This window comes from Catharus ustulatus, chromosome 13, assembly GCF_009819885.2.
Source record: "Catharus ustulatus isolate bCatUst1 chromosome 13, bCatUst1.pri.v2, whole genome shotgun sequence".
Lineage (NCBI taxonomy): Eukaryota > Metazoa > Chordata > Aves > Passeriformes > Turdidae > Catharus > Catharus ustulatus.
In genome coordinates this window covers 3,190,122-3,203,687 of record NC_046233.1, presented here as the reverse complement: position 1 = coordinate 3,203,687, position 13,566 = coordinate 3,190,122, and the positions used below count along the sequence as shown (strand labels likewise).

Sequence of the window (13,566 nt, the reverse complement as noted above, 5' to 3'; positions counted from 1 at the left end):
AGCAAGAGGTGAAGGTCCTACAAGAATCAGAAGTGCAAGAAGTTATACTTGGAATTAATTCATCATTTCACCACAGCTTACAGATGAGTTTTGCCCTTCCACTGTTGATGTTGTTCTGCATATTTTGCTCCTTTTTATCTTTGCAGTTGCACTTCAGAGTAGCTTAAAACATAATAAAGTGTGTGTTTTGAAATTTTGAACAAGGCAGACATTTTGAGACTCCACATATATATATATACATACAGATAATACATATACACATATATAATATATATAATATATATGTATATACACACAAATACATATATAAACATATATATGTACATTTATATATATATACACACACACACCACTTTTAAAATCTTTTTTAATGCTCAGTAATCCCCATTTTGCTCCCCAAATGGGCACCAAACTCTTCAGGAAAAAGCAGAAAAAAGCAGAACTGTTCAGAGCGATTTCTCATTTTGTCACTAACTGAACCCAAACTTTCTGCCAGTGCAGTGAATCCTGGCAGTGCTGCACAAGCCATCCCAGCTAAACAATTCTGACAGTCACTGCTGGCATAGCTGCACTTGAACATGATGGCTGGACATGTATAATGCACAAAAGGGAGATTACTATTAATGTGCAAAAGCATTATGCATCAAAAGCCAGGCTGGCTCTGTCTGAAGGCTGTAACTCTTAATGAAAACTGAATTTGAACAAGAGTAGTAGATGATGCTATTTATTTCTTTTTCTTACAAATGAGCTTTTACCCAAAAAGAAACTCCCCACCCAAGAGTAAATCTGAAGAGGATATTTCTGCTTTCCTTGTGGCATGATTTAATCACAACATCAGAGCAGTAAGAACATAGAAGGTTTGTTTTCATGCTCTTTGGAAAATAAAGAATCATGCTCTCCAATTTCATAAGTCTCCTAAACTTGATACTGAAAAAGAGGAGAACTGTGAATCTGATACATGACATTGCTGTGCCTGAGGGCTTAACAGTTTATTTCTGTATTAGCCTGAGAAAACAAAATGAAAAAATGAAAATGGAGGCAATAAAAACACCTGAATTGACATAAAGGAATACATAGAATATGATCTAGTTTTAAACTCTAATGGACTGCTGAATAAGGAATTAGAAGAAAAAACTCTTTACTGGCAAATTTTAGTATAAAGTGATAGAACAGGAACCAGCCTTCAATGTCCAAATAGTTTCTATACATTACAGCAGTGCATTGGCTGGGCTTTTTCTGTGTGGCTTTGTGTGTTTTTGGATTTCTTTTTGCCAAGGCTTCCAATGGCTAGATGAAAAATAAAATTAGTAATTATTTTTGTTTTTCTCTATTTAAATAAAGTGCAGCAAAGACACTGTTTGTGGTGGCAAGAAGTCAGAATTTTAGGGGAGAAAGTCAACCCAAGAGGCGTCTCCAGTGTTTGAACAGTGGACACAGTGTTTGAAATGTGCCCTTTCATCTCCTGAAGGAAAAAATTTTATGCATTTACACACAGAATCCTCCTTGTTCTGTTTCTTTCAATTCTCTCTTTATTCACAGCTTTCCTTCCCCTTCAAAAGCTGTTTTTCCCCTAAATTCTCAGGAGAAGCTTTAAGAACATCCCTTTGTGAGGAGGAGGGTGCAGAGCTGGTTTTAGCAGCAGAGCATCACAAGGAATCACAGAAATCAGAGCTTGGGCTCTGCAGGGCTGGAGCAGGGAAGTTTTTACACAAAAATTCACAAATTCACCAAAGTGCTCAACAAATTCAGGCTCTCACATCCCAGACAGGAATTGCTGCCCCAGTCCCCAAAGGACCAGGTGCAATCAGGGCACTCAGGGGGGTGAAAGCAAAAATCAGGAGTTGCAAAAGTTACACCTAGAATTAATTCAGGACTGCACCACAGCTTAGTTTGGCACTTTCACTGTTGGTGATGTTCTGCATATTTTGCTCATTTTTATCTTTGAAGTCGGTCTTCAGAGTAATTTAAAGATAATAATGCTAAAGTGTGTGTTTTGAAATGCCTCTCCTAACAAGGCAGACATTTGGAAACCCCACATACATTTATATTTTTAATACTCAGTAATCACCTTTTTGCTCCCCAAGGTAAATGGACAAAGAGACCATGGGATCATTAGTCATACAGATGTAATCATACTTCAGCAAACAAAAACCCAAGGGTCACTGTTTATTTTCATTAGATCCTCTCACATTCCCCTCTTTGATGAACCACGAAGATTCACAACAGATAAAGGAAAAGCAATTCAATATAGGACACTGCAATAAGGGGCCTAGTTTGAAATACATTATCTGCAAAGACAGAGAATGTCAGGGTTTATAAGCCAAGATCAGCATCATCTCCTTTGCTGCAGCTATGATGTTATTTCATAACACTGAACTGCAGACAGCTCTTACAAGAACTGTCTTTTTGCTTATAGGCAAAGGAAAAGAAAAATGGTTTTCTATGGGGAGGCACAATACCTGCTGATCTGTCTTAATAACAGGTTAAAATAACATTCTCCAAACTGTCTGACAACTTGTTTTTACATTTAGAGCGTGCTCTTACTAAAATCTGTTTTGAAATCAATTCAGCTCCAGGATTCCCAAGTGGATTTTAGCAGCCAGCTGTTCCAAAAGTCCACTGAAGGGATTCATGCAATTGAAGCTAACAGGTGATGTTAGCACTGAACACACACCCAGGCTCCAAATATCAGATTTTTGTGTCAGCCTGAGCCCCTCTGCAGAGTGTGGAGGGAGATGGGTCAGGCAGGGGGAAATGCTGAGTTCAAACTGCATCTGGCTCAACTCTTGTCTCTGCAAGTGCTCACTGGGACTGCACAGAACCTCCTCAGAGGCAGCAATCCAACACTAAACCAGGGATGTCCATCCCAAGCAGCCCTGCTCCACCATGCCAGCTGCATTTTGGAAACAGGAAAAGCAGCTTTCCACTGGTTCTCCAATCTACCAACTCCCCATGGCCACCAAACTGATGTTTGGTGAGTACCCAGCTGCAGGGAGTGACCTGAAACAGCTGCAGAGAAGGGCTGGGAGGATGGACTCTGCTTTAACAACGTCACTTCCCCTTCTTTAAAGCTCTTGACTGAGCCAAAAACAAGTTCAGACCCTCTGAGGCTCCATGAAAATCTGAATTATTCGACCTTGGAGCTGTGTGCAGGGCTCCAACCCTCCTGAGCACAGCCAGGACACAAGCACCGCTCACAGGAGGGAGGGGAGGGCAGGAGAGGCAGGCACAGCACAGGAGCAGGAGGAAATCACAGCCAGGGCACTGCCACAGCATTTCCCTCCATCTCTCCTGCATGGGGTTTTGGAAAGCAAACTCATCCATCCAGAGCAGAGCTGGGGATAAACCATGGGATTTTCAGGGCTGTGCTGACCATCCTGAGAGGGTGCACAGCGGGAATTGGGCACTGCCCTGCTCTTGACAAAGACCTGGGGCACAGAACCCACCAGAGCCAAGCCCTGAGGACAGGACAGGAGCTTCTCCTGTCCCCTGGCACACTCAGCACCACTGGGGAGGCTGGAGCAGAAGGAGCTGAGCACACCCTGTGCTGTGTGAGCACTGAGCCCCAGCAGGGGCAGAGCAGTGGCTGCAGAGCTGATGTGGCTGCAGAGAGGAGAGGCAGCAGCAGCACCAGCTCCAGACTCTGAGAGCTCAGGAATAAACCCCATTCTAAAGTAGAGTTTGGAGAAAAGCTGCAGCACTGAGCCACAGCAAGAATCTGAAGTGTCCACTTAAAGACAACCATTGCAGCACACCTACCATGCACTGCTACCAACAGCATCCTTAATGCACTCAAATGTCTTCTGCTTGCTTTGAAAGCACATTCCTAAGTAGCAAAGGTTCTTTTAATTCACTCACTTTTAATGTTTTGCATTATTGAACACATCTGTTGCATGCTTGGTTTCTAAATTTGCATTTTCAAAGCCTCTGGGTTCTCCTCAAGTGCAGCTGAAACCTTGAATCTGGCAATTTGTGCACAATTCTAAAAGAGAAGTTAGAGATCATTGTTACCTGCAAGGCAGCCAACAAATGACACCAGGAACAGCTGCTCCAACAGCAGCAGCAGCATCTTCACTCTCCTGAATTCAGTGATTCTGCTTGTCTCAGAGGAGCTGTGTTTAAGTCTTTCAGGTGGCAAAGTTCAACCTGTTAAAAGAACAGACATAAAACTGAATCCCCTGATGGTCCTTAAGAACTGGCTGCCTTGTTAATGCACTTTTAAATAAATACAAAGTTGACAGATCCTCTAATGTTCCTCTTTTTTTCCAAGACTTAATCCCCCAACAGAAGGGTGCATTTGTATTTCACCTTTTTTCATGTAATAAAGGTGCTGGAAGTTTTATTCTCCAGCAGGAGCAGAGCTGAGAGCTCAGTTGATTTTGCAGCTCCCACTTCCCACCAAGCTCCAGCACTGATTTATTTGTGAGATACAGTGGATTTAAAGGAAGGGAGTGCAGGAGGTGAAACCATTCCCAGTTCAGCAGCTGAACACATCTGGGAGGAGCAGCTTGTGCTGCACTCGCCTTGTGCAAACCATGCTGGCAACAACACAAACCAGCAACTGATTTAATTAAAGCCATGTCCAACCCATCCTTTTTTTGATGTACTGGAGTGTGATGTGCTCACTGATGGCTTTTTTAGTTTTTAATTTCTCTTTGGGCTTCTGCACCAGGTGCAATGAACCAATTTACTGCCACTTTGTCACTGGCCAGATGATAAACCCTGTGCCTACCAACCTGGCCAGGACATTATTTGATTTGTATTTTTTCCCTAAAGAAGATTTTTTTCTTTATTTGTAGGACAACTCTGCCCTTTGTATTTTCTGGATGTCACTCCCACAGCATCCTCATCCTTGAGAGGAAGGGGAGACAGGCAGGACACAGCCCAGGCTGAATGATTCCTTCTGGAATCAGCCACTGCACAGCAACATAAAGGTCAAGAAAGCAACTACTAATTCTGAGGAGCCAAATCTCAGCTGTCTGAACTTGATGTTTCCATGTGAACTACCTTTTAAAATGTTTTTTTAACATGAGAATTAAGGGTTTAATACTGCTGTAGAACAAGGGTTTGAATTCCTAGCTAAGCTCCCCAGAAAAAGAATTCAGAGGGTCCTCCCTGATACATCCCCAACCTGTGATTAGCTAGAATTTCCTCTCCTCCAGAACACATCCCTTTGCCACAAGGAGAGCATTTCTAACTCATCCTGCTATCCCTGCTGCTGTGGGACCCACTGTCACATCCACCCAGTGCTCAACTCCTTGCTTTCTCATTTTCCCCACGTGCTTCTAAACCACAAAATAAGCAAATCCAAGCCCTCACATCTCTATCAGGTAATAGGTATTGATCCCTCAGCAGGAAGCTGCTGCCAGCAAAGCTGGCACAGAGGAAGGCTCAGTGCAGGGATGAGCAATTCCCAGGCACCCCAAACAAGGGGAACATCCCACCCAGGCTCTCACAGAGCTGAAAAATGGTATTGGTTTCCAAAGAGTGATGGCAGGACAATAAATTCTGTTATTTTTGCATGGTAAAAACCTCAGAGCAGAGTGCAATTCTTCCCAGAATCACAGAATATCCTGAGTGGGAAGGATCCCACAAAAATCATAAATCCAACTCTTAGCCCTGCTCAGGACACCCTGAGCATCACACCCTGTGCTGACAGCACTGTCTAAATTTTCTTTGAGCCAAAAAAAAGTGAGGTCACAAAGAAACCTGTTCTGTGGCAGATCTGCAGTCCAAGGCTTCACTTTTCTCCTTTTTAGCTTGGTTTTTGGTTTTGCTTTTTTTTTTTTTTTCTTAGCAGAGTAAACCCACAAAAAATCCCAAACTAACAGAATCAAAACACAACAAAACCGCACGAAAAAGAAGAGAAAACTGAAACAACAACAACAACAAAAAATAAACCAAACAACGACAAAAAAGCTTCTTGCTGAAGCTGTAAACTTGGAGTTGGCCATTCCTCACTGGAATTTCCAAGGGGCACCAGCAAAGCCTTCCCAAGGAAATGTTTTCCATGGAATGTTATCCAGCACAGGAGCATCCCAGAACAGCCCAGCTTGGGCTGCACAGATAAATCCTGCTGGAGCATCACCAGCCCAGCCCCTGGAATCCAAAATTCCACATCTGCCCCGAGCAGTGGGGCAGCCAGAAGGGCAGGGAGGGCACAGGGGAGGAGGTGAAGCAGGAATATTAAAGTAGGTCACTCTGTGTGTCAGCCTTCTTGCAGTCTTGCAAGGGAAAAAAAAAATTATGGAGAAGCTAAATTAATTTGGTTTTGTTCTCTAAGTGCTCTGGGCAAAGCAGAACATGATAGATTCATTTCAGGCCAGAAAAAAACTGCTTTGGTAGAAGCTAAAAAAAAAATTTAAAAATTGAAAGCTTTGTATGTGGGTATAAAATCATAAAAATACATTCCAACCTCTGGCTGCATTATATTTTAATAAATTTTAATATCTAAAGAGAGAACAGTAGCTACCAGCTAACATTGCAAGACTTAAATTAGTTTAAACACTTCATTTTCCCTGTGTTCTGTGAGGTTCTGCTAATCTAGGATCTATTCCTGAACACCACTGCTTCATTTTTAAAAGCACCACACTCAGGAGTGCTCAGATTCCCAGCTCTAAGCCAGATAAATGCATCCTTGTGCTCAATAATGGCTGTTCTTTACAGAGATGCAAACCCAGATGCAGACCCAAAGCATGAACTTATTGAAGTTTCTGCTCAGTTCATTGCTTTCCTATAAAGAAAAGGAGCCCACAGTAGTTTTTCTCTGCAGAGCTACACGAAGGGCTGCAAAGCTGAGTTGCCCCTGGCCAAGTCAGGATCAGGCTGTTTATAGAGCCTTGGTCAATCTTGGCACTGCAGAGCTTCTGCCTTGGAAATTGCTCCAAAAAGAGAAAAAAAAAAAAATCAAATATTGAACACCACAGCAGCTCAGCTTCGCCGCAACCTTTTCTTTCTTACAGCGAGGATACGAAAATTAGGATGTTAAAACCCCCCAAAATTATATTAGAAAGGCTGCAGTGAGTTGTTTTTATAAGATATATATTCTAATTATTTTCCAAAGAAATCCACTGCCAGTGCAGGGGTCCAAAATCCAAGAACAATGCTGAGCACCCCTGCCACCTTCACAGCTCCTCAGCTCCCAGCCCTTGCCTCTGGGTTTTGTTTTCAGAATGTCCCATTTACAAATTAAATTCCAATGAAATATTAAAATAACCATATTAAAACACTACTAATAAAATATCACTTATTATAAAATTATTCTTCATATTAAGAGTCATTTCATGTCCCCCTTTACAGAAGCAAAGGGGCAGATCCACAACATCTCGGGGGGGGTTTGGAAATAAAAGACTTAAAGTAGCTACCCCCAAAATTCAGCACTTTGTACATAAAGGCCAGAAAGAATAAAGACAAACAGCACCTGGTGTGGTTGGAAAAGCTCACAAAAACCAAAGTGATAGTCACAGAATATGCAAAAGAAAATAGAAGTGTAGTTTTAAATCAGAAATTTCCCTACTACTGATCTGTTTTCAGAAGCCAAAGTTATTTCAAGGCAGTAAAAAAGCAAAGCTGTGAAGTGGTGCAAAAAACACCAGGAAAAATTAACAGATTACATTTCTTTATTATTTATTTCTTTAACTTTCAGAGAAAAGTCAATTCTCATGAGTCACTATGACCATTTTTTTAGTGGAAATAAATAGTTATCCAGAAAACAAAACAAAACAAAACAAAAACCCAAACAAACTACCAGCCAAACAAATTAAATAGGATGGAAGCACACACATATTAAAAAATTCAGCTTCTTTTTTTTTTTTTCCTTTAAAATTAGCTTTCCAGACCTTTGATTTTCAGATCATATTATATGGCAAGTGATGCACATGAATGTCTGAAAGAAATAAAAAGCTTGGGAAAGGTTCAAGAGTCAATAATTTTATTCAGTGACCTTAATTTTTACTACACAGAGTCAAACATAAAAAGCAGTAGTTCCCTGAAGGTGGAATTTTTATTCCTATATATAGAACTGGAACTTGTCAGAGCTGGCTGGCAAGTTCATTTTAAACTTGGAGTTTGAGCAGGAGGAATTTGTAGAGTCATCGAGTCTAAATTAATCAGAAATTGCTGGAACTCAGGAGAGCTCTGGAGACCCAGAACTTATTTTTCTGTATTGATCACAAAGCACAGCACAGAAAATCAAGTGATGTCCTGACACTAGAGGTCAGCAGATCTTTGCTAAGGCAGGGAATTATTAAAATCTCATAAAACCATGGGATTGTTTGGGTTGGGAAGGACCTTAAAGCTCACCCAGAGGCCACCCCATCCATGGCAGGGACACTTCCCATTGTCCCAGGTACTCCAGCTCCAATGTCCAATCTGGAACTGAACATTCCAGGGATCCAGGGGCAGCCACAGCTGCTCTGAGCACCTGTGCCAGCCTCACCTGGATAAAATATGAGATTTACACTCAATGATGAAGTCATCTCCACAGGGCAGCACCAAAGGATGAGGTGCTGAACACCCCACAAGAAGCTCAAGCAGCTCAATTTTCTTATTTATCAGGGAGGCAGTGATATTCATTTCTGATTCCCTTCCAAATGAAATCGTGAAAAGTGGCCAATGGAGGTGTGAAAAGTGGTCAATGCAGATGTGAAGTGGCCCCATGCAGTTGTGAAAAGTGGCCCAATAAAATTGTGAAAAGTGACCCAATGCAGGTGGTTTCAGTGAGGAAAGAGCTGAGCTGGTGATTTCCCTCCTCTCTGAATCCAGCTCTGCCTCCCCACTGCAACTGAAGGCACCAGGGCCATGATGAAAATATTCCAGTTTTGCATGGGAACTCCACACTTACCACTCCACGGTCAATCTAAAAATAATGAGGAAAATGCTACAATCACAGGTGTTTGCAAACCCAAAGGAAAGAAAACTCTTGTGGTAGTTCTCCATTTGTACCTGATTTATCAAACCAATCTTTCTCTAATTCCAGGTAACCTCCAGATTTTGCTTTGATACCAACACAGCCCAGTTCACTTGGATCTGTGTTGGGATGAATCCAACTCAAAGGTGCTAAAAACGTCTGCAAATATCCAGGGAAGGTCAGACTGTCCAGTGCCACAGCTGAACACTCATTATTCACTAAAATCAAACTGGGATCTGTGATTTGCTGCACTGAGGCAGAGCTGGTGCCAGTTTGAGAATTTAGAAGGAATTTCTGTCAGTTGAAGGAAAGAGTTAATTCAATTTGACATCATCCACCAGGCAGATGAAGAGAGCAAGATATCAGAGTAATTTAGATTGGAAAGGGTTTGGAAAACAAACCACAGAGGCAATGTTGACCAGCACAGAGCCAGCAGTGGCAGCACACTTCTGGAAGAAACACAAATGCATCCACCACACCTGAAAGGCTGTAAATAAAAAAGGATTGACCAGTTACAAAGAAGAGAGGTAAAAAGCCTGCTAAGCAATGCTGTGCCCTGCTCCTGAGACAAGGTTAGTGTGGTTCTACAAGGAAAAATGGGATTGCTCCAGCTCCTTTGGGGTCTCATTGGGGACAGCAGGGCTCGTTAGGAAGCTGCAGCCCAGGCAGCCCCTGGGAGGTGCCCATGGCCCTTCCTCAGCCCTGTCCCTGCAGGGCACTGACAGCAGGGCAGGGACAGCATTGACCACTGCAGGCACAAAAACAGACAGAAACGTCACAAAAACAGCCAGAAACTTCACAAACATCCACAAAAACCAGCCAGAAACGCCACAAAAAACAACCAGAAACTACACAGAACCCAGCCAGAAACTACACAAAAACCAGCCAGAAACTTCACAGAACCCAGACAGAAACTCCACAAACTTCCACAAAAACAGCCAGAAACTCCACAAAAAACCAGCCAGAAACTCCACAAACTTCCACAAAAAACAGCCAGAAACTCCACGAAAACAGCCAGAAACTCCACAAAAAACAGCCAGAAACTCCACACAAACTTCCACAAAAACCAAGCCAGAAACTCCACACGAGCCAGCCAGCAATGCTACGCAAACCAGCCAGAAACTCCACAAAACCCAGCCAGCAACTCCACAAAAACTTCCACAAAAACCAGCCAGAAACTCCACAAAAAACAGCCAGAAACTTCAGAAACTTCACAAAAACCAAGCCAGAAACTCCACAAACTTCTCCATTACGGAGCACTGAGCAGGATTAAAGCTCTCTCCAGCGTGCCATTAGCAGAGGCCTAGTTAAAAGCATCATTTTATACAAAATTAATTTACAACAGCTTAATACAGAAGAAGCAGCAACTGTTCTGTGGAGAGTTTTATTACAACTTCTCCTGTCTGGCTGCATTTATTGACTCTCAGGCACGGTCCCCTGCCTCCCCAGCCCATCCATCCTCTGCAGCTGATCAGAATTCCCTGGAACACATTTCACAAAGGTGCTGATTTACCAAAATATGAATATTGGTCTAAAACCCATACATTATTGAGATGGACAAAAGACTCTCTAACAATTTAAAGTTCCAAAGTGAATGTTTATTCAGCGCTGGGCAGCAGTGTGAGGTAACCCTCTAACACACACTGCACAATCACAGCTGGTCACAGAGTCTGTTTATTGACAAAAGGTTCAAACAAATCCATATTCATAATACCAGCCCCTCCCACCCCCACTGCCCATGGTAATTAGCTGTAGTGGCTATTAACAGCGTGGTTGCCTTCTTGAATTAAGTCTGGGCTCGTTTTTGTGGGGAGGGGTCGTTAAAGGAGGAAGTAAGGTGAGTCTTCCTCACCCTGACCTTTTCTATCAATGACAATACAAATGGCTTTTGGGGCAACTCCAGTTTTGCAAAGAATGAGTTTCTGGTTGCAATTGTTTGTGTTCTTTGGACCTGCCCACCAGTTTCATCCTTTCCCATTGCAAGCAGAGCTGAGCAAACACAAATTACAGGCAATCAATTATTTAATTTTCAGGTAACTATCTCAAGCCTAATTTCTTCTTACTTTTAACTAAAATCCTAATTTCTTTAAGATGAGTGTTTCAGTGGTTCTGCTCTGCAGAACACCCCTGAACCAATCTGAGTCCCTCCTTCTCCCTCTGCAGCCAAGCACATTTGTGGTGATGATGGCCACTGTGCCCACATCCTCACTGAGTGTCACAGAACATCTCTGCTTTTCTCTCCTTGCTCAGCCCCTGCACACCCCAGCAGGGCTTTCTGAGCCCCCTGCCTGCAGTTCTGCCACCCCAGAGCTGGAACACTCAGAGCCTTCAGCTCAGCTCAGCCTTTAGCACAGGGTGATCCCATCCCACCCACAGCAGCTCAGCTGCACAAAGAGTCATCAAGGATGACATTTATCGTGAATTCCTGAGGAATCCTGCTCTGTTTTAGGACCTTCACCTCCGTGCATCAACCACTGAGAGGCTCTTTGCTTCCTGCCAGGTTTTTATTCTGCAGTGCTTGTGGAGACAGCTCTGCTCAATCCATCCTGGGACACCATGGGAACATTTCTCAGAAGAACCAGCTTTGTATTCCTCCCAAAATTCACCAGGAAATGTTTACCAGACTCTCTTTAAACTTCCATTTACTCAGTTACAAGATACAATTTGAAATTAGGAACTCTGAAGCAACAGCAACTCAACACCCAACATACACTGAAGATAAATTCCCACCCCAGTGACCCAAATCTCCTGCCATGTGTGGTTCCTGCAAACTATTTTTGGTGTTGGTGCAGAGAAGGTGTTACACTGACAGAGCAGATTAATTTTTCAAATTTGAAATGCAGCTATTAAATTAAATTAGAATTATATTGCCCTTTTCTGCATTACTTAGTGAAAGGCCACACACTGAATTTCTGTGGAAATCTTTATCTCATCTGCACACAGACTTTGTGTGCCATGATTAACACCAAACTCACTCCCAGGCTCCAAGCAAAACCTTCCCTCAGTGCCAAAATTGTACTTCTCAACCATACAGGTGGAAAGGATGTTAAAAACCAAATATTTTCAGGCTGCAGTGTCTTGGGAAGAATTCTTTATCTGTGGTAACCCAGAATTTTGCATATTTAACACAAAGAAGTGTTTGAGATTCTGTACAAGTGTTAATAAAATTGAAAAGTAGATATTCATATTCACCACTCACTGCCAAAAGCCAGCTTCAGCTGCTACTTTAAATATTTCCACTTATTACTCTGTGCAGATACATTTCTCTATACTTCAGTAATTATTAAATGCCTTCCCAACCCATCACAGTACAGACTTTGCATTTAAAGCCATGCTGACTAACAAAAATGTTAAAATTGCAATGCACCCTTGATGACATGACCTGTGCTCTGCCCATTAATTCTTCCTTTCTTGGAATAACAATATTTTAAACCAATAATCAACTTGAAAAATTCTTTTTTATTCTCCAAAGAGTGACCTGTCACAAACCATGTATTTCCTCTGTTATTTTCAGGCCCCTGTTGGTGCAATTTGTATGCCTGAAGCTTTCCCCCTGTGACCTACAATTCCAGACACCCTTTTGATAACATTTTTGGGTCACCACCTCCAACCAGGCATCCCAAGACAGGTGTTTCCAGAGGTCAGGAATTCTGTGAACCCACATGACAGCATGTCACAAATTACTTCAAAATAATGTAGGGCTCGTGAATTATGATAAATAAAGTAGAGTTGTTGGAGTTAAAAAAAAAAAAAAGAGAATATGAAGTTGGCTGAACTCTGGCTTGTGTAGCTGCAGTGGGGGAAAGGGTGAGACTTGATTTTTATTTCCATAAGAGTGACTCTATGTCTGGATTTGTGTCCCAAACTCCCCAGGGCTGCCAGGACTCATTGCCATGAGCACAGGGAGCCTTGGGATGCTCCAGCCCCAATGTCCAACCTGGCCTGGGGCATTCCAGGGATCCAGGGGCTGCTCTGGGCACCTGTGCCAGCCCTGCCCACCCTGCCAGGGAACAATTCCTGCCCAAAATCCCATCCAAACCCACTCTCTGTCAGTCTGAAGCCATTCCCTGTGTCCTGTCCCTCCATCCCTTCTCAATTCTCTCTCTCCATCTTTCCTGTGTCCCTTTCCAGGCCACCCTGAGCTCAGCCCAAAGCTTCTCCTGTGCAGGTGAACAATGCCAACTGTGCCAGCCTTTCCTCCCAGCAGAGCTGCTCCATCCTCTGCTCACCCTGGAGCCTCCTCTGGGCTCTCTGCAGCAGCTCCAGCTCCTCCTGTGCTGGGCAGGGCTGGGGCAGCTCTGCAGGTGGGGTCTCACCTGAGAGGGGCACAACCCCCCTTTCCCAGCCCAGGATATTTTTATGATCCACTCCTCACAGCCTTTATCAACACAGGCAGAGCTGTCTCTGCTGAGACACAACTATCAGCATTTCTCTCCAAGCACCTTCAGCTCCATCCACTCCAAATCACAACTTCAAAAGCCTCTTTCATCCTGCACGGTTGCCCCAATAAAAACTCATCACTTCCCACTGCATACATAATTCCACTTTGATATTCCTTGCCCAGAACAAAGTTGATCCGTGGTGTCCTGGCCAGAATTAACACCCTTGTCCTGCAGATCCCCAGGAATGCTGATCCATGCTGGCTGCCCTGGCTCCAA

At 43.1% G+C, this 13,566-nt stretch overlaps 1 protein-coding gene across 2 annotated transcripts in view; it reads right to left on the bottom strand.

The window, feature by feature from the left end:
• The window catches only part of LOC117002490 (contactin-3-like), a 98,935-nt gene that overhangs the window by 69,698 nt on the left and 15,671 nt on the right, over positions 1 to 13,566 (bottom strand). For both annotated transcript variants that reach the window (XM_033071656.1, XM_033071657.1), the window contains one exon: positions 4,012 to 4,146. In XM_033071656.1, coding sequence (XP_032927547.1) covers positions 4,012 to 4,069 — 58 coding nt within the window. In that variant the 5' untranslated portion in view covers positions 4,070 to 4,146. The remainder of the gene's footprint in view (positions 1 to 4,011; positions 4,147 to 13,566) is intronic.